The following is a 21,469-nucleotide window of genomic DNA, read 5'->3' as shown; positions in this document are numbered from 1 at the left end:
TCAGGCAGAGACGAGGAGAAGAAATGCTTGGTAGACAAAAAAGACTGAGCAGGACCCCCCTTAACACAACTAGGTGTCTTCGATAAATGAGGCTCCTATCAAAGGTAGAATAGGGATACTTCTTACGAAGAGCCACCAAACGCGGAAAGCACTCCGACAAGGAAACGGGTGAAAGCGGCTTAGGCGGAAGTGAGCGCGACACAAACGGCGAACACTAGAGCGCGAAGCAACGCTCTCAAGGGAAGTCAGGCTTTTCACTGTTGCCTGTCCTCCTGCCGCATGCGCGATGCGGGACGGCCATCTTGGGCATTATACGCGCTCTGGCAGGCGTGACACTATGAGCCTAAAAAAGCACAGCAGCCACTCTACTTTCTTCAAGCTCTGTTGTCTTCTTATATACTCTTCTCCTAAGCTTCCTAAATAACCTAGTGGGATTGGCACTGCGATGGGACCGGCGACTGAAGCAAGGTTCTGCAGAGAACGGAGGGCTCTAGGGAGGGCCAGGGGCAGCTCCTCCGCTAAGGCAGAGGAGCGTCGCACCACTGCTCTTCGAACAGGAAATTATTTTTAGAATAACCTTGTTATTATCATTATATTTTACACAGGATAGGGGCTGGGTTAGGGCGGGTCAAGGCGGGCCTAGAGGCACAGGGTAGGATTGGTTTGTGCACACCAAGTGCACATGACTACTAGGCTAACCGTCTGGGACCGGACAAAAAGTCATGCGCACTTAGCATGTTCCCCACCAGGCTACACTACACAGCCTGGTAGGGAACATGCCCAGGCCCCCAGTCACCATCTGAGCACCAATCTACGGCGCACAGACCAATCACAACGCTGCCTTGCAGCGTTATGATTGGTTATGAGGAGCCTGGGTGCTTCCTGGCTCCCGGACTCCGGAGAAGCGAGGCGAGATGGCTGTCGGAAGAGGTAAGTGTTTTCAAAAAATTGTTATGTATCCATCCCCCCGCAAGTCCCTCTTCCTCTGCCTCTCCACCCATGCCTCTCCACCCACACTCCCTGCCAGCCAGTACTGGAGAGGGCGGGGCTGATTTAGCATGGTTTACGTGTGGGCGGAAGCACAGTGGTCGGAAGTGCTTTAGGGATAGGCAGCTGCAATTAGGGAGCTAGTGCAGGATGAGACAAAAGAGAAATGTAGCAGAATGTTAAGAGGTAAAGAGAGAGGGAGCATTACATGATTTATCATGGCTGGCCCAAGAAATCCTATAATCTGTGACGTGGTAGCTCTGCTCTAAAACATTCCACTCCCAAACTGCAGAAATGCTTCACTGTATTTCAAATGGAATCTGTCAGTTTTGAGAAATGCTATGTTATGCGATATTTCAAATGGAATCTGTCAATTTTGAGACATGTTAAGCTATGGGATATTTCAAATGGAATCTGTCAGTTTTGAGACATGCTAAGCTATGGGATATTTCAAATGGAACCTGTCAGTTTTGAGAATTGCTATGTTATGCGATGTTTCAAATGGAATCTGTCAATTTTGAGAAATGCTTTGCTATGCGATATTTCATATGGAATCTCTCAATATCGAAATATTGAGCAGAAAAGACCTAGTACCCATGGGCAACAGAAAAGTAGACTCCAAGATGTAGTCAATCTGGTAGCCTCAACGACTAACTGCAAGACCAGACGGTCTCTGGTATTATTGGACCATTCCAAACATTCACCGCCCGTTTTCCTACTTCTGCCGAATTTCCCATTTAAGTGATGTAGCCGGTGTTAATCTTGCACATTACTGACATGTAAGAGTTCAACCTAAACTACAGTGAACAGGTACGGTTGTTCTAGTACATTTTAACTGACTGTTACCTGAAAACGTCAACACATTAGATGCTAGAATCTGTGAAGTACTCAGAAAACCATCCCAACAAGGTTGCGTAAAATTTTGTTTTGAAACCAAAGGCAAATAATATCTGGATACATTTAAGGGCTTAGCACGGTATTCATAAGGGGTAGGCTTTCATTATTGCATTGTGATTAAACTGTTCGTTTTTCACTGTCATTTAACGACACATTCTTTACCAAAGAAATACCTCTTACAGAAAATTCACCTTTATTAATAGTGATAAGTTTTGTGATTGTATCGCCAAACTCCTAACCGTCTCCTAGAGTACGCCTTCAGGGCTTTAATCAGTCTCTCGTTCTGTGCAGTACTCCTCAAGCAGCCCCAGACACAGCTGGATCTACACATAGACCTTGGAGACTTGAAATGAACTTCCACTGAGGCTTACTTTGCTTTTCTAACTGAAAGTCCTACTGTTCTTACACACATACAAACAGAGGCATTTCGGTTCTCCCCTCAGTCCTGACAGACCCTTGTGGAGTACCCCACAATTGCCAGGATAAAAATGTGTTCTGAGTTCATTAATTCAATGCATGCAAGTCTGTGGTCCCAATGCTTAGACTCTGTTTTATCTAATCAATGATAGACCCAAATGAGAAAGACTGCAAAGTCAGCACAAAACTAATCTCACTTTCTTTTTTTTTAGCCACAGCGACTATTAACCCAAGATTCACGCCCCGGACTCCGACCCTGCCGGCCATTGATTCTGACAGCTCGGATGTCCCCGAAGGACCTAATGGCACCGACGATGAAATAACGGATCCAGATGAACGCGACATGCCCTTCACCATAAAGCCCTATGACCCGGACCGGCACAGCAGCACCACGGGAGGCATGACCACCCCTGCGATGGGCAGCTCGGAGCCCGTGCCCACCCGCAGCATGGCACACAACCTTATACCAGTGTACTGCTCAATCCTGGCAGCTGTTGTTGTTGGACTGGTGGCGTTCATTGTGTTCAAACGGTGAGCATGAGATTAGGGATTTGCATCAAAAGGATAGACTCACTGTAGAGGACACTGGGACAAAATCTGAGTTACAGAAAGGTTCACAATTTGCCAGAGTTAAAGAATAGCTTTCCATGTGTCAGGTTATGAGTTTGTGACTAGGACCTGAGTGGTATAGACTGCTGTAGAAGATCACCAGGAAGGCCACAGAACTATTGCAGCTAGTCAGAGAGCCTCACGGGCCAGTAACAGGCAAGTCAGTATCGACACTGATAATAGGTCCAGTACAAAAACATCTTTGTATGATTTATTCTGGTACATAAAATATCATCCAGGGGCTTTGATTTACTTGGGTTATGCTCTATATCCTCTGTAGGTTTAATTGGAGAATAGTTTGATGTTTCCATAAATGAGTTCTCTTTAATATGACAAATAGCCTTGAGAATTCTTAAAATAATGTTCTAATTGATAATCATATTGCATGCATTGTTTTGGTCCCTTCAATAGGTGGAACAGCTGCAAACAGAACAAGCAAGCAGCAAATAACCGGCCAGTAAACCAAACCCCATCACCCGAAGGGGAGAAGCTGCACAGTGACAGTGGGATCTCAGTGGACAGCCAGAGCCTCCATGACCAGCAGTCACAGACGCAGTTACAAGTGCAAGGTAAAAGCCATTTATGTATTTAGAGTTGGATCAAATAGCATAGAAAGTGTCAGTACTGTCTGATCTTTAGGACTCTCCTCCATACTGCTCACAGCCATTCACTGCTTCAGGCTTTCCTCCAAACTGGTTATAATGACGTATCTGAGCCATAAGACTTGACTTATAAAACCGCACAGCCCTGTGACTCATAAAGCTTTCAAATAAATTGATCAGGTTACTAGACTTTCTTATAGAACTTCCATACCCAATTGGCTTTCTGGACATTTTTCAACGCTGAGTAGAGGATCCATCTTTGGGACTTTCACCCAGGGTGGTATTAGGTAAGTGATAGACAGAACATTCCTAAAGATTGACTGAGCCACACTATCCCTACCCCACACTCGCATCAGATATACTCCTTGGAAATTTCTATCCAGACTGATCACAGCCACCCAATGTTTGGAACGTGCAGTCCTCCATGGCGGCCACTGCCTATCTAAAGAGGCCAGCCACAGGGGGTTGGGGAGGGGTGGAAGGAATACTATAAAAGTAAAAATAATAAAAGACTTACCTGTCGCTCCACTCCAGCTGACTGCCACCGTGCTGCACCTTTCATTGGGCCAGAAGCAGATAGGCCCTCAGGGTGCAGACTCCACACCCAATCCAGAAGTGGCTTTCATAGCCTGAGAGCAGGGCCAGGATTGGTGTGAGTGGCTTAGTTTGCCGCTCAGACAGTGAATTGTAGCCTGTGGCTTTTCTCCCCAGTCTGGTTGGAGAAACGTAAGCGCACACTACTCCTCCTTGACATGCCCGGCCCACCCTACACTTATTGCGGGGCTCAGAAAGACAGCGAACATAAAATGATAATAACATTGGTGCATTATCATTTTATTTATCTTTGTGGTTGTGTTAGAGCATCTAAATTCAAGGGAAAGGTACGTCGACGGTTTGCTTCTCTTCAAAAAAGTAGAAAGAGATAATATATATGTAGTATATAAGCACGTAGTAAAAAAGGAATTAATGGACATCAGACTGGTATTAATTCAAAAATAAATATCTATTTATAGTACTTTGTAAGGGATAACTGGTGTAGCAGTACTAGGTACACAAGAGAAGGTGTGAAAAGGGATAAAAACCCAAATGTAATTGGATGAAAATAGTTTCTAAAACTAGTTTTGAATGCTGAAAAGCAACAGTTGTTTCCAAAATGAAGTATGCCGCCACAGCCGGGTAGATGACCTACGTCGAAAATACTTGCACTTAGAATCCATGTACTAAATGTCCCTGGCTGAATGATACCACAATAATGTAACTTCAGTAGTCTTTTTGGTCGGAACTCCTGTAAGAGACCCAACAATCAATGTGTCAGTCTTGAAAGCATAGCAAATTATCACCATGTGTATATATCTTTACTGAAGGTGGATGTCTAATGGGGATCCCCTGAAGATGCGGACACATTTTCTTGCATGAAGTGAAACTGTTAAAATGCTGGTGACCTAGGAGCACGTGAGAGCGCGGGTAGGCACTTTTTCTGACGCCTTTTTGATTCACTGTTCTGGCCCCAGTACCAGACCGCTGCCTTACTTATTCTGTTAATGCCATCTATGTAAGTGCTTCCAACTGCCAAGAACCTGTATAAAGGAGTGCACCCCAGCCTCTTCCAATGCTGATCAGGAGTAGGACAGTAAGCTCCAGCATGGCTTCTGCACCTCAAAGTCCTGCAGCAGTACCAGGCTCGGATAGGGTATTTTCGAAAGTCTGCAAGAAATAGATCTGAGTTCACGAGATGCTGCAACTGACATTAGAGTGTGGTGATTGGAATTGGGGCTTTGGCTGACCCTCTTCGTTAGGAGGCTGTAATGGGCTCCAGTTGCACAGTTGGTAAGTGTGGAGTCAGCTGCTATTCGCTATTCAGAGATCTCACTGTTAGAATCTTGCTGATCATCATGAAATCATTATTAAATAACTAATAACTCTCCAAATGTTAGCTCTTTTGCAAGATGTGATTCAGTCCCTCAAAATCACATCAGTATTCACAGCCAAGGGAATTAAAGGCATATGATTGGTTTTATAAAAAAAAAAATCGTGTACATGATAGAGCGGTGTACAGTTTTGAATTTAATAAGATAGAAGTAATTAAAGGGCACTTTAAGACCCCAGGAAAGAGGCATTATGCTTCCCAGCTGCCATTCATGACTAAAACAGTCCTGAGTGATGATAACAAGTGGTCTGCGCCCTGAAGTTCTACCCATCTTGGGCAGGCTATCCGGCTGAAGGGAATGGTATCAGATGGCGAAATGTAAGCTTCATCTTCGACAAAGCTGTGAAACTCCACCCATCATCTTAAAAGTGAGGTTTCCTACTTATCGGGTGAAGATTCAAATTTGCCCATCCTTAAGGATTAGCAAATGGATCCCAGAAGTTTGGACTAAGTGCCTCAAAGGGCAGGCAGATTGAGTACTCTGGCATGAGGTCCTAGGAGGGATAGAGAAGAGTGTGTCCATAAGTTAATAAACCAATAGATACGCTGGTTTTTCAAGTGGATCACATTTTCATATTTAGCTTCACCCTCCAGACTAAGATCTGGGCGGACTACAAGTTTTAAAGTGCCTGGGTCTCCTTTTTAATTAAATAGACACCATTACTATTAAGCTGCCCTCATCTCACAGGCCTCATTTATGAATTCGTGGGAAAAGCATGAGTGGCTGTTCATTTTTTAGGACAAATGCCTTTACTATTCAGAAATCATAACCAAAGTAATCAAACCTAATGGTGTTCACCAAGTCAAGGTGTTGTAACTATGACCCATCAAACTTCTCTCTGATATCCAAGATGTCTCAGTTGTTGAAATCTCTTGTCTCTTTCCCCCCCCACAGCATTAAAAAGTATCCTGTCATCCAACAAACAAGAGGAACTGGAAAAGCTCCTGAGCGTTTCCACAGATGACACCTGGCGCAACCTGGCGAAGGAGCTGGGCTACAAGGAGGAGCTCATAGACTCCTTCTCACAAGACGAGGTCCCAGTGCACGCCTTCATTTCTCACTTGTTCAGCACGGACGCCGCCACCAGGGACGCCTTTTACTCCGCCCTGCGCAAGATCGAGCGGGAGGACATTGTGGAGAGTTTGTACAGCGAGTCCACAGCCACCTCCCCTGTGTGAGGCCACGGGGCGGCCCGGCCTGGCGCCCAGGTCCATGGAATCTTACTCTGGGAGAGGTGTCGAGGACAGATGATGTGAAGGAAAAAGCGGTCCCTTAAGGGAACCCTGATATTTACGAACAATTCCATATGCACTGAGGCATTATTTTTCAGTATTGTCATTTCCTATGTTTTTTGCTTCTCGCCCCCTCTTCTGTGGCTTGGTACTAACGTGGACTGAAGTGCCCAAAGCAGTTAGAGGGAAGGGAAACTCACCTACCAGGGAGAAAGGGAGGACTGTCTGGATAGTACGTCCGAGAAGCATTCAGCTTTTCGGGAACTAAAACGTCCTGCATCCCACACGCTTTCAGGCCCAATTTCTGCACCCCTTCAACCCAACGAATACAACGCAATTCATACATACATAGCTCCTTAAACCCTGCCCTGTTCTTGTCCACACACAACGGCAATGCAAACTCAAACTACCATGCAGCTTCACGCCCTCACATCACGTACAGAAAATTAGATGCACATTGATGAGACAATAGCACGTGTGCACAACACAAACTCTCAAGAAGGGTCTAAAGAAGTCTGAAACCACATGTCCACCATGTGTAGTAAAATGTCAGCCAAGCACGTCTTCCACAAGCACACTGGTAGGAAAGCACGCAAGGCAAGAAAGACTATCAGTAGTAAGGCGCTTAGTGGCACTGATTCACACACAGGTGAATAAGACAGAGACAATGTGCACACGTATACACACGTATACAACATGGTCCACACAAATGGAGACTTCAGTACATTAACAGACATTTTCCTTTCCTTCTTCCTTGCCTTCCTTCTTATCCCTGGCTCCATCACAATGTCCATGTTCTTTGCGTGACCCGTGGATTGGTCTGCGTGCTTTTAGAGGTGATGAATGTGATTGGACGGGTTACAATGACAGGATCTAGGGGGGGAGAGAGTGCTGCCTGGCAGTGTACAGAAATCTCAAACTTGGAAAGACAGAACGATTGTGGCAGGAAGGTGTGGGCTGGGCAGAGGTTGACTGCAGAGGAGATGTGTGTATCCGTTGCTATTTTGACTGTGAAACATTGTAGAATACATGTTAGAGCAAAGTAAAGAGCAAGGCCAGAAAAGTTACATACAATCATGATATGCATGTCAGGAAGAAACACCTGCGCAAAAGCATGGGAACAGGTGTGCATGCACGCCCACTAGCACCCTGATGATTACCTCAATAAACAATGAAACCTGCATCTGAGTGCGCACAGGGCAAACGTGTTCATGTACATGCACTCATTAAATACACAAATCATTGCTAGGGGTACACAACACTTGCATGATCTCACATTTTTCACATTCCTCATAATCCGCACTGACTGGTGCAAACCAGGCTGGCCGATCTACTCACACAGACAATCTTCTTTACCCCTCAGGCAGTGATCCTTAGCCAGTCTGGCCAGGTCAGTAGGAGGTAGGGGGTAAAACCGGCCATCGACCTCACTGTGCCATAACTCTTTCCACTCAGGAAGGCTGACCATGTACACTGTGCTCGAAAAGAAAACTGACACTCACTGTGCAAAAGATTACTCAAAGAGAGCATGCGACGAAGCACTTAACGGTAATGCCAAGAGCATACCCTGGAACGCGTCTACATGCTTACACATGAGGTTAGCACTTGTGTTTAATCATACATCTTTTCAGTAGGCTCTCGAAGTCTTTGGAAACTACAAAGCAACATTTGGCAGGGTGGAGTGGCATATCTGATTCTGTACATTTACACTGTGAGGGTTGTGGCATCATGCTGGTGGAGACACACAGGAAAAGGGCAACATTGCCGGCCACTTGATGGTCACCACAAGATGGGTACCATTAGCTCGTTCTGCACTTCAGTTTAGAGAGGGTGAAAACTTTGGTTACTTTGGGTCTTGGTACTATTGAAAGTCCTAGGCCTGTGTTTACCGGGTGACAAGTAATCACCCTTTTCACAACTAGAATGGCTATAAATTAGACCCAGTGAGTCAAAGTTAATTGCGCTGCAAAGGCCTAGAGAATCTGTGATGTTTGTGCCTACCCGGTCAGACTAGGCCTGATGCTCAGGTTTCTGTTACTCTTGCTCTTTTGTTTGTATTTGTGTTTTGTTGTTACGGCGCTGGCGACTTTGCCAAGTTGTCAGCATTTAAAATGATATTTTTATAGCACTTTTATTAATGGAAATGTGTACAATTTAATATTTTAAATGTTTTTAGTTATTTTTTAACTGCCGAGATCATGTGCCCACTAATACCAGTTTCTGGATAATTCATGAAAATTCTACACGTTTTGAACAGAAAAGTTAACTTCTTTCCCCTTCTCATTCTTCCAATGTTTAAAAATGTGTTTCCTGTTGCCCCTTCATAGGGCATCAGTTTCTTCCTTGTCTACGGCTGAGAATTAGCGCTATGAGACAGTTAAATGCTGGGGCAAGAAGATTATTGTTCCTATATTCCTGGTCCCACTTTTCTATCCCTATAATGTAAGTGAAGAGCAGTGAGAGAGGCGGCATGAGGTTAGGCTTGTGCTGTTGCTTTGCACCGAGCGATGAAAAAAAAGTGTAGCCTGTAACCCTCAATGAGAGGGACAGTGAATATAGCCACACCAAGTGTTCAGTAAGAGCGAGAGGAGCTGTCATGAGTATGTAGAATAAAGTTAAGATAGAGCAATTGTGAATATAGTGATAATTCCTGTACTGAAATAGAGCAAAAGTTAAGAAAATACAACTGCAGTCGTAAGCATTGATTTATAAAATGAATGGTTTTAACACGCGATTAGTGAGAATGTATGTCAGCTGATCTAGTATAGAGCATAACTTTGTTTCTTTCTGTACGCTTTTGTGCAGAGATACTATGTTGTAATCAACCCCATCAACATTCAACACGCACATGTGTGTACCTGCTTGATATCCAAGACATTCACTGCACTCCTGTACAAGGTCTTGTTGGTTCCCCCATGTATTTTGTGCACAAACACACACACTGAAATCAGACTAGTATCAATGTTACTGGGGGCGCCAAGACACAAGGACCTGGTGAGGTTTTGGGGAAACTCTTGTGCACCGGCACAGAATTGGCATATGTAATAGCCTATGCCTAAATTCCATTGAAGGTAGTTTGTATCGAAAACACTTCCTGCACACTTGTACTAGACTGCAGCTTGGATTCGTGATTACTATGGCGCACTCTCACTTGGACTGTTTGATCCCTATTTACATTGTTCATGTCACATTACTGCTAGTGTCAACTCTCACGTGACAAAGATGTAGCCCCCACAGTCGTTGCGTAATTACAGAGAATTGTCATCACGTTTGCCATCAGTTTGTCGTGATAGATTTGTAGATCATTTCCGCCCTTGTTGAGAAGTGGAGGTGATAGTAGCCTTTATGGGCTTCAAACAGTTCTGATATATGTCAATGTCTTGCATCTGGCCTGAAATTCTCATCAACCCAAAACATTATGAAAAGTGAACACCTGTCTGGTGAGTGTTGTTCTCACAGTCTGCAAGTGCCTTACCAACTCACGTTTCGTTCACAACTAGGACAATCAGTACTTGTCATCCAACAGTAAGAGCTGCCAGTCTAGTGAAAGTCCAGGAGTTCTGGATCCATGCCAGATTTTCAAAACAACCAATGACTACCTAAGTCAATTCATTTAAGGATTCACTGGACGCAAATGTATTTACACCCAGTATCCAGCTCTGCAGGATCTATATTGAAAACGTGGGTACTTCTAACAATCAATAGACAAGTCACACAGAACCATCCCTACTAGCAGTAATTGAACAAAAGTGCAGAGATTATATAGGTTTAGCAATGTTTTGTGCACTGACATAACAGCTCAGCTGTTAAAAGCACCATCATCAGCCCATGCACACACATTGTGGTCAGTGTTTTTCTGTACAGAGCCATCTAACAATAGTGTTAGTACAATCCTATAAATAGAATGATTGTGCCACTAATGTCACTACTGTCTCATAGGACATCTGTGCCCTTAAGCATCAGTTTTTACACCGTGTCAAAAGTGCATTGTTTCTACATATTCTCAGAAATATGGCTACACAACGATCCTGTTAATGTTTGGAAGTGATCTGTGCACTCTCTCACACCAGTTCCCCCGAGAAATGTATCATTTCAGCATCCTTTCACATGAATCCCCTTTGCTTCATCTTGTTTGCTTTAAGTTTACAGAAGAACTCCGTTGGTATTGGTCCTGTTGGGTTGGGGCATCACAACATTTAGAGGCTGCATTTGAAGCCTGAGAGGTCTTTCACCCCATAATGAGGCTCTGGCAGTCTGGAGCCCCAGAAACCAGCTAGATACCATAGTTACAGGTCTGCACCTCCATTCCGCCCCTCTTGCACAACCGGCCATTCCTCCACAGAAGCTGACAGAAGCATTGAGTAGTAGCAAAGCTCTTTAAGGCACTTACCTTTGAGTGAACAAATTCTTAGATGAACCAAAAAATGAGGCCAAAGTGGAAATCTTTGGTATTTTGTTGCCTTTCGATGTATTTAGTTTGTTTTTGCCAGGAAGGTGTTGTTGCTCCAGATAATAACTCTTATGATCTTGTCTCTCCATGATGAGGTTTATGTGTCTGATAAATGCCAATTTATTAATAATTCTTACAGTGAAATAAATCTACGTGTAATATAGCTTAACAAGAATTACTGTGTCTTTTTTGTATACTTATTGCATGTTGGTCATGGGTGGTGATGTAGTTACCATATGCGTAATGGTTAGCGTAAGTCTCTGCATTTGAGAGTGGAGATGCTGGGTCTTTTTTGCACTGTGTATGTGTGGATAAAGTATTACCCTCACTTTCCAGAAAGCCTGTGCAGGCCACTATACAACAAGATGGCTACGTTTTAGAGGCAAATCTGAAACAGTCTGGGAAACTGAATGCATGGGTGAAATATACATTTCATCTGTGAAGTCTACATTCAACAAAGCTTGCAGAAGTTTGTAATCTTTGCATATTCAAGCATGCTTGCAGAAGAATATTCTTACAAGTGATTCACTACATCTCCCACTTCAAGCAGCGGCTGGCTGAACCACATGAAAAATCTAGTTTTGACTGGAATGCAGTTACAGGTCAGGCAAGCATATGTGATCAGGTGAGTCCCAGCTCTCCCAGCGGTACTAGCATGTTAAAAAATCTTATGCATTCTTATGCACTCTCTAAAGGCCAGCATGCCTCTGCAGGGAGATGCAGTCCATTGACTACACTGGTCACTGTAGACCGACGTGGGTTTTAGCTCTGAATCACACACATGACCTCATTGTTTATTACTGGGTAATGCACAAATCAAACAAATCAAGATACTACATATTGTACACGTGCTATTACAACATAACAAAAAAATAAGCATCCTTTTTTAGGTAAATCAAAAACAAAGGCCTCCACAAAACAATCAGTTGCAAATTAAATCAATGTTTAAAGATATTGAAATACTCTTCGGCTTTCCCTGGCTACTTTAACCTCTGTGACTTCATTGATGAAATATAGTCGGCCCGCTTGTTTTATTTTTGGGGGCATGCTTACGTTTTTAATTTCAACAATTTTCTACTGGCACTGGTTTTAGTAACAAGAGGATATGGCATTAGTAAGAGCAATAATTGAGATAACCAATATAAACAACCATGTATGAGGCACCAATGGTTAGAAAATGAAGTTGACTAATACATGAAATTATGTAAGTACACAGCAAAGCAATCAGAGTTTGGTTCACAAGCCAATAAGTACTTTAGTATCACTTATATTCATGTGCCGTAAATTTGACAACTTTTAACAAAAAAATCCGGTAAACAAATCGTTAACTAGAAAAAAAGGAAGAGAAGAGAAAAGATAGAAGAAAGGGTTATCTCCGAGGTTGGATATTGTATAGTGTTGAGTACTAAATTAGGTGGGTCTGTGTCCGAAGAGACATGTGAACAAAGGTGTGCTCCAAGTAAGGTGTTGTAGGAGAAATAATCTACGTAGGTTACAGAGGCTTATTTTTCCGGAGATAGGCGTCTAGGTCACGGCCAATATTCTGGAAGGTGAGAGATAGTTATCTTTCTGGAAACATGCATTGTCAGCATTTCTAACAAAGCATATCCAAGTCCACCAAGTGTGAAAGGAAACATTTGGAGAACTCTTCCATTTAGAGAGCATCAGTTTGGTTCATATAGCCAACAAAGTCAACCAGTTGAATGTCGTGGGATTTAATTTAGGGATCTCAGGCGTTGTGTAGATGCCCAAGAGAGTTGTAGTAGCGTCAATATTTAGGGAGAACCAAATATTTTTTTGTAGTTAATTTTGAAATGGTGCCACAAGGGTCGGGAATGTTTGCAATTAAAAACATATGAACAATGTTTCCATATTCAAGACTGCAAATCCAGCATATATTCGTCTCACAAAGGCCTAATCCGTGGAGTGTCCTTCTGGTCCAAAAAGCGGTGTGTAGTATACCGAATCACATTCATGACAGAACAGGAGTCATATTTAGTTTTAAATGGGAATGCCAGATATTTGGCAAAGCAGAGACAGTCACCCCAGAGTGCGGTCTGTAGATAGAACTTCATGAATCTATACTTTTCTGTGTCAACCGTGGTTTAGAAGACAAGAGAAAGTTATATATTCTAGATGTAACGTGGCCTTATTTAATGGATTTCCCCAATAGTGATGGCAGCTCTGGAGTATGCACGACAGTTGACACCAAGCTTCCGGATTATAGGTTTTTGTTTCGTAAAGTTATAGAGATCTAGATGATAGAGATTGTGTTTAAATTACAAGTCTGCAAATGAGAGGACTTTGGCCTTTGTTTCTAAATCTTTGATTAGATTGATCCCCTTTGCAGCCCAACCCTCCACAACGATTGTATTACCGTATATATTTTTGTTTTATACCAGAAGGATACATATTCCGATTTTGATGTCAACACCAGGATTGAGCGCTTCATATCAAGCACAGAAGTATTATATATTGTGAGTAGTGTGCATATGGGTAGATGGCGTGCCAAAACTCTTTCCATAGGAAGCCAAGTAGGTACCCTGAGATTACCCAAAGAGAATCACCAAGATTCCTGTCTTGACAAGAAAGCCAATTGATATCTACTGTAATCCAGAAATCCTTTCTCAGTCTAATTTTTCTAAGCACAATCTTAACTTTCTCATTTTCCCAAAGGAAACCCATCATTAATGTGTCTACATTTTTGAAGAATCTGCTTGAGAATTTTAGTGGAAGCATGCTAAGTGGTAAATTAATTATAGAAATCGCCAGCTTCTTAATGGTTTATAGCCTACCCCATAATGTTATAAACTTTGGTGACCATTGCAATAGTAGATATTTTTCGTGGAGATAGGCTTATTCTTATTTAATGACTGTTAGAAATGGGGTCTCTAGTTGGCAGAGGTAGGCACCTTAGTCCAAATAGGGACCATTGCTTCTAGTCAGGGTAAGGGGGATCCACTTCTAAAATAACCCCTGCTCACCCCCTTTGTAGCTTGGTACAAGCAGACAGGCTTATCTCAGAGGCAGTGTGTAAAGCATTAATGAACACACACAGTAATACAGTAAAAACACTACAAATGAACACCACACCAGTTTAGAAAAATAAATAATCTTTATCTAAACCAAAACTAGACCAAACGATAGAAATTCACACTATAGTTATCGAGACATCCTCAAAAATAGGTTATCCACTAAAATAAAGCTTGTAGCAACAAATAACTCCACTAGGAGTTATAACGATGTTGTGACTGGTGGAAATCCCAAAATATGGCGCCGACCTCGAGGGGCGTGGCGCCGGGCCCACACAGAACAGTACCTTGGAACGATGAAAGCAAAGACAGTTCACGGCGTCGGGGAAGTGCGTTTTTGTTGGCGCTGCGCGGCGTTGGCTCCTTACAACCCCAGGGGAGGTGCAGCCTCTGTTCCTTACTGCAGCACAGGGGAGGCGAGACAAAGGTTCCTTACTGCATCGGGGAGATGTCACGATAGCGCCAAAACCACTGTTCCTTACAATGGCGCGCTGTCGACGAACTTGGGAGTCACTCACGTCGAGGGTCCACTCCACTCTGGTGAAGTCGGCTTCGGAATCAATACGGCACGGCAGCACGCATCGGGCCTACGTCGCAAGTCGGAGCAGCACTCACGGCTTCGGTGCAGCTTACGGCATCGCTCACCGGCGTCGGTGTTGACATTTCCTTCAGTAGCAGCTGAAACAGCAGTTCCAGATGCAGAGAGACAGAAGGGGTGACATATTTGTGTTCCTGAGACTTCAAAACAGGAGGCAAGCTCAGTTGTAAGCCCTTGGAGATCTTTTCTTCAAGTAGGTGACAAATCAAAACAGCAAAGTCATTCTTCTCCTTTCCTTGGCACCCCGACCACATTAGCAGGTGCTAAGGTATCAGGACAGGGAACAGGCATGTAGATAGCTAAGGCCAGCCAGGTAGCCCCTTGATTGCTCAAACAGTGCAGCCTCGACAAGCAGCAACAGACCCTAAAAAACACGCCTGCGAACCGTGGCCTGGCTGCGCCGACACCAGTGTACACGACGCAGAGAAGAACGTGACAGAGAGGCCGGCTGACCCGCCTCAGGCCCTAGCAGTGATGACGACACCGAGGAGAGTTCTAGAACTGTAACAGGCTTAAACAGGCAGGCACCGTGAAGCAAATGTGCTGTGCCTTGCATACGCAAGGAGTCTGCACTGCAACTGGAAGACACAACACCACCTGAGCTGGTTAACCCGGTGCGGCTGGCCCTGCAGAGGCCCTTGCTTGCTACGGTGGACTGCCAGGATCGCACCAGGACCAGCGTCACTCCCTGAGGCCAGGTGAGGAGAGGGGTAGAGGAACACTGTTGGGACTCAGGGGTCATATTGGGGCCAGGCCCATTGCCCTCATAGTGCACATGTGATGCCGGAGTGGCCAGCATAATTGCCTAACCCCCGCCGCAGCAATACAAATGGGCTTGGGACCAGCTGGAGATAGCTCTTGACTGATGTTGCCTCTTACCAGCGCTGATACAGACAGTGGAGTAGGACTGGTTAGGCAGGCCTCAACTCCTTCCTGCACACAGTAGCAATGAATGGAGTGCCTAATCAACACTTCTAACTTCCCAGAGAAAGACACATCAGCTGAAAAGGGCCCAACGCAAGTGGCACTTAGTAGAAGGTGCATGACGGATGTGCCCTTAAGCAAAAACGTGGGGACCGAGTGAAAGAGGACCTTGCCGAAGACAGCAGCCCAGGGCATTTCCTATTCCCTTAAGTATCAGCGCATAAACTTGCAATGGACCGCCAGTGTGCAGGGGTAGCGCCCGTGCCCTCACAGCCCATTACCAATATCACCCAAGCAGAGCAGGATCAAACACCACTTGACTCTGCGACAGCCCTTACCATTGACTCTAAATTGGATTCTCTCCTACAGGTGGTGGAGAAACTGGGAACCTACCTGTCACAAACGCGTACCTCTCCTGAGGGCTGGACAGACAAAATTACGATGGTCTTTACTTTCCTGCATGCTGACCATCCCAAACTGGCCGACAAGCTGCGTGATGTGGAGCAACGAGCGGAGGACGCATAGGGCCACTTCCGATGGAACAACATCCATGTGGGGAGTTTACCCGAAGGAGCGGAAGGAACTGATGCTGTGGCATACACTGAACAATGGTTCTGGAACCTACTGCCACCTGATATGCTCTCACCCTTCTTTGTGGTCGAGAAGGCCCACCGAGTGCTAGCGGGCTGCCCCTCACCAGGTGCGAGACCCAGGCCCTTCCTCCTCTGCCTCCTAAACGTCAGGGACTGTGACACTATACTATAAGGAGTGCAGAGGGTGGGGGGGATTTTTGCGGTCAATCGACAACTACGAGAATTGGGCATTAGGTACTCCCTCCTCTTCCCTGCTTGCCTCCGAGTCATTCCTGACAGCAATACCTGCTTCTTCGACACAGCAGAAGAAACCTGGGCCTGGCTGGAATCTACAGGGCACCAGGCAACACAAGCCAGGTGAGAGGAGCTTACACTGGGTGGCGCAGACCGCGGTAATAGTCGCAGAGGGAAGCGCAGCCAAAACAGACGATTGCCTTCAAAACCGAGTGCTACCCCAAACCTGGAGCAGCTAATACTGGAAAGGCGGAAAGCACTGCAGGCGGCTGCAAAGATGCGCAACCACATTAATGAGCAGGACCTGGATGCCTCCTCCGCACCCTCAGTGAAGACAGCTCCTCCGAAGTTTGGCCATCTGCGAAGAGTTAAGGCGGCCCCCAAGTGTAACACCACAAACAGCAGATGAACTATTCTAGCCCACGGACATCATTGCAGTCCACATGCTGAGGTACAATGTTCTATACACTCCGAAGAGACCTTGGAGACATCAGCAGGGTGGGTGTCATCAACTGGGCGTTTGGTGAATACCTAGACCACCGCACACCCTTCCTCATAACTGGACTCAATAACAGATGACATGGCACTGTGTGCTCATTACTGCAACATCCACGGGTCTAAAAGCACTCGCCTCACACCCCCCAATAGACCATACACTCTAGAAACTAGACGAGATAGGTCAGTAGTTGCCACTTAGCATTATTAGTAATTTGGGTGGATACATGTTGTTCTCACTCTGTTCATGTTTGCATTGTTTTTATCCACTTTAGATATGTTATTCCTAATAATAATAATAAAATGTGGCCCCCTCCTGTAGACCCTGGACGGGACACTTGGCTCGCCCCACATGCGGCGACACCCACGCACAGTTATGCACCTACTCGCATGACACACGTTGACTATTAACATATTCACCTGGAATTTGAGGGGAATGCATACACATATGCGCTGATATGACACATATTCCTACCTAAAGCGCAGATCAGCCCACATAGCATTAGTACAGAAAACAACCCTCACACTGCCTGGGACTCACAGACTCCACTGACATAAAGACAGCCTTGTATTTCTAATCGAACAGTTTTTCATTTGCCAAGCGATATTCCTCGTACGCCAGAGGGGCAGTCATCTGGGTGACACCAGTTGTTTCTTTCACTGTAGATAAGGTGGAGATTTATGCAAATTGCTGATATGTGTTTGTGAGTGGCTGCCTAGATGGGAGAAACGTATTACTCTGGACGGTATACGCCACTAATACAGACAAATCAACCTTCTGGTATGCACTATCTGACATGATGGCTCACTGGTGCGCACTCCCCTGGCTCATAGGAGGGGACTTTAACGCCATCCATGACACAACACTAGACAGATCCTTCCCGCCATTCCCACATACAGCCACCACATTTAAAGCCTTGGCTTTGGAAAGATGGCTGCACCACTGGCACTTAACTCACATTTGGTGCTAAATCCCGAGACGTGGATATACTCTTTTTACTCCCTAACACACAGCCTTCATGTTCGTATCAACTGCATTGTGGGGTCATGGCCCTGCTTCCTGGATGTCACTGTATAGACTACCTTGGGCAGACACATTCGGACCACAATCCCCAACTCCTCCAGGTAGGGTGGGAAGGTACCAGGCAGGCCGCGCGTATGTGGAGCTTCCAACCAGTGGTGCTCGAGTATCCGTCCTTTTGGACGTCACTGGACACCGCTATTAGCACCTTTTTCAAAACAAACATAGACTCGGTTGCCGACAAAAGGGTAGAATGGGAAGTATTTATGGTTGTGATCAGGGGACAATGTATGGGTCTTAGCTGGGGCATCCGTAAGCAATTGGACAGAGACATAGCACACCTTGATTGATCACTCCTTCAGTTGGAATCTAACACAGTGGCGGATTCAGGTAGCGCGTGACGACTGGATGAGGCAAGGCTCGAGCATTCAGGGTTAATGGAGCTGCCATCCCTAAACTCCGCAGAGCACTCCGCCCACACACATGCTGTGGGGTACCGAGCGGGATACTTGCTGGCATGGCTAATCAGGCAAGAACAGACGCGGCTGCCGATGTTGGGTCAGTTGCTGAATGCTCAATGGGAGAAACACAAAGAATTCGTCAGACACTAGACAACGTTATATGAGTCCATCATCAGCGCGGACTCTGCAACACTGGGGACCTTACTATCTCTTCTCTCCCTGTTGCACCACAATGGGCAGAGCTAGAAGAACCACGTGCTTTTCGAGATCCAAAAAGCAATTAGGGCGCTGGCCACAGGGTAGACACCTGGGTCAGATAGCCTATCAACGGATTACTACAAAGCATATGCCTCAGTACTGACACCTCGCCTACTGGCCCTTTACAAAACATCGCAAGCGGCCTCTATCCTTCCGGAATCGCTTTGTGAATCTCTACTCGTCTCAATACCCAAACCGGATAGGAGCCACGCACTGTTGGGTTTGTATCGGCTGGTGGCACTCCTAAACACCGACTATAAAATCCTGACCAAAATACTGGCAGATCGCTCGGCTCCCTTGAAACCCCAACTTGACCTAGAGAGGTGTTTGACATGTTGAAGTGAGAATTCTTATTCTTATTCTCCACCTTATCCCGACACGGGCTGGGTGCTCGTCACCTCCGCCTTATCCAGTTCTTGCATACCTTCCCCACCGCCAAAGTTAGGACAGGCCCTTATCTATCAGAGCCAGTGCCCATCGGCCGTGTCACCAGACAGGGATGCCCACTGTCTCCGCCACTGTTCTCCCTGGCCATAGAGCCACTGGCGGAAGTCCTCTGGAGAAGCGGAGAAGGCTGGGGGATCTCCTCAGGCGATGGGATACATGTGGTTTCTCTTTATGCTGACAACCTGCTTCTATACATTAGAGATATAAGGGCATAGCAAATGCGATGGCATAGCAAAGACTCTGGTGGACTTTGCATCCCTCTCTGGCCTGTATGTAAATTGGGCAAAGTCGTGCCTATACCCATTCAGTCCATCTGCTCCAGATCCAGCACTGGTTAACGGCGTGAGTGTGCAGTGGCAAACCTCTGGCTTTCATTTATTTTATTTTTATTTTATTTTTGTGTTTTATAGAGTGCGAACTTGACCTGTGAGGGCATCAGAGCGCTTTACATGGTATACAGTGATGAACAAACAAAAGGTTTAAAGTGCAGAAATATACAAGATCAACATGTAGGGTTACAATCATCGTGATAGTCTGTAACAACAAGGGTCCATATGATCTCGGCGTGAGGAGTTGGTGATCTGGGAAAGCTGTAGTCTTAGATTGGTCAGGCACGAGGAATTTAGATGAGGAATTTACCCATGAGGAAGGTTTTGGCCTAGTTTTTGAAACGTGCTAGAGAAGGGATTCTTCTGATGGCAGGTGGGAGAGAGTTCCAAATTCTTGGTGCTGCTCCGGTGAACGCCCAGTTGTAGGTCATTTTTTTCTGAAAGAAGGCGGGTTGGAGTAGGAGGTTTCTAGCGGACCGGGGGTTCCTGCTTCCTCCGGATATCACTAATTTCTGTGACAGATAAGCAGGGGAGATTGTCTATAGGGCCTTGTGTATAATGCATGCAGGTTTCAGCTGAATTCTGGCCTCTAGAGGGAGCCAGTTCAGCGCTTTTATGTGTGGCGAGATGTGGTCGAACTTCCTGGTGCCTCTAAGTAATCTGGATGCCACGTTGAGGCAGGCTTTTAGAGGCGCTAAGGAGATCTTGGGTAGTCCTGTGAGGGTGGAAGAGCCATATTCCAGTCTAGAGATGACAAGTGCTTGAACTGCCATTTTTATGTCAGGATCATTAATGAAAGGTTTCAACTTCCAAAGGTAGCTCAAGTGGAATCTGGCTGCTTTAGCCATTGAGTTAATGTGGTCTTGCATATTCAGGTTGCAGTCGAGGATTATGCCCAGGGATTTGGCAGAGTCCACAATGGTCGGTGGGCAGTTCAGGGCTGTGATGGCCTCGATCCACCTTTGAATCTCCGGGTTGGCTTTTGAAGGGGAGATTAGGAGAAATTCAGTTTTCTTTGCATTAAGTTTGAGTTGGTTATTGGCTAGCCAATACCTAATAATAAGCCAATAATTACTTGGGTATCAGGATTTACTATCAACCAGCAGAGCTGAAAAAAGGGAACCTTCTGCAGGCGATAGTAGATGCCATCAAGTCACAGATGACCTTCTGGCGGAGCCTGCCCCAACAGTTATGGGACGCATAGCACTTGTACTTGTACTTCTTCACTAACTTGCCACTTTAAAATTCGACCTCTCATCTTTTGCTCCCTCGAGCATACCATGCAGGAGTTTATTTGGCATGGCTCACGATGCAGGGTCACGTTATCTGAGCTTTACCTGCCAACTGGCCAAGGGGGGATTGCTGTACCCAACATGGAGCACTATTATCTGGCGGCACAGCTACAGTGGGTAGCTGGGTAGGCCAGCGGGCTGAATCTGGGCGACACTGCCTTGCACTTACCAGCTTGGACACACTTGTCAATCCTAAGGTTATTTCATACCAGGAGGAGAAGTGTGGTACCCACCCAACTGATGCTGGAGGTGGCCCATAGATGATTTCTTGACACCTTATGCCTCACAAGCACTACAGTCCCATATGCGTCTGCTTTGCCTCTTTAGGGCACACCGAGAGGACAGAGTGTCTCTGCCTGGGGAGAGGTGGGGCTGGAGACGTTAGGAGACATCTACCGTGACGAACAGCTGGTCCCCTTTGATGTCCTAGCAGATGAGGTTGGCCTACCCCAAGGCCAGTACCTGCTTCATACCTCATTGATTATGGCACTATGAGTGATGTGGGGAAGACATATGACAAGAACCCACAATTCACCTCACCATCCAATATTTACACGTGATGGACACAGGGAGACATCTCACAAAGTGGTTTGCTGAATCATTACATTTGCACGAGGCACAGCTGCTGACACCCCTCAGACAACATTGAGATGCAGATCTCCA

At 45.6% G+C, this 21,469-nt stretch overlaps 1 protein-coding gene across 1 annotated transcript in view; it reads left to right on the top strand.

The window, feature by feature from the left end:
* Positions 1–11,285, top strand: part of NGFR (nerve growth factor receptor) — a 141,628-nt gene extending 130,343 nt beyond the window's left edge. The window contains exons 4-6 of the mRNA XM_078645271.1: positions 2,514–2,832; positions 3,322–3,479; positions 6,335–11,285. Of these exons, the coding sequence (XP_078501397.1) occupies positions 2,514–2,832; positions 3,322–3,479; positions 6,335–6,618 (761 nt within the window). The 3' untranslated portion in view covers positions 6,619–11,285. The remainder of the gene's footprint in view (positions 1–2,513; positions 2,833–3,321; positions 3,480–6,334) is intronic.
* The last annotated feature ends 10,184 nt before the right edge of the window (positions 11,286–21,469 follow it).

The sequence above is a fragment of the Lissotriton helveticus genome, chromosome 5_1 (genome assembly GCF_964261635.1).
Source record: "Lissotriton helveticus chromosome 5_1, aLisHel1.1, whole genome shotgun sequence".
Lineage (NCBI taxonomy): Eukaryota > Metazoa > Chordata > Amphibia > Caudata > Salamandridae > Lissotriton > Lissotriton helveticus.
The sequence above is the reverse complement of the archived record's forward strand: the minus strand, read 5'-3'. Positions and strand labels throughout refer to the sequence as shown.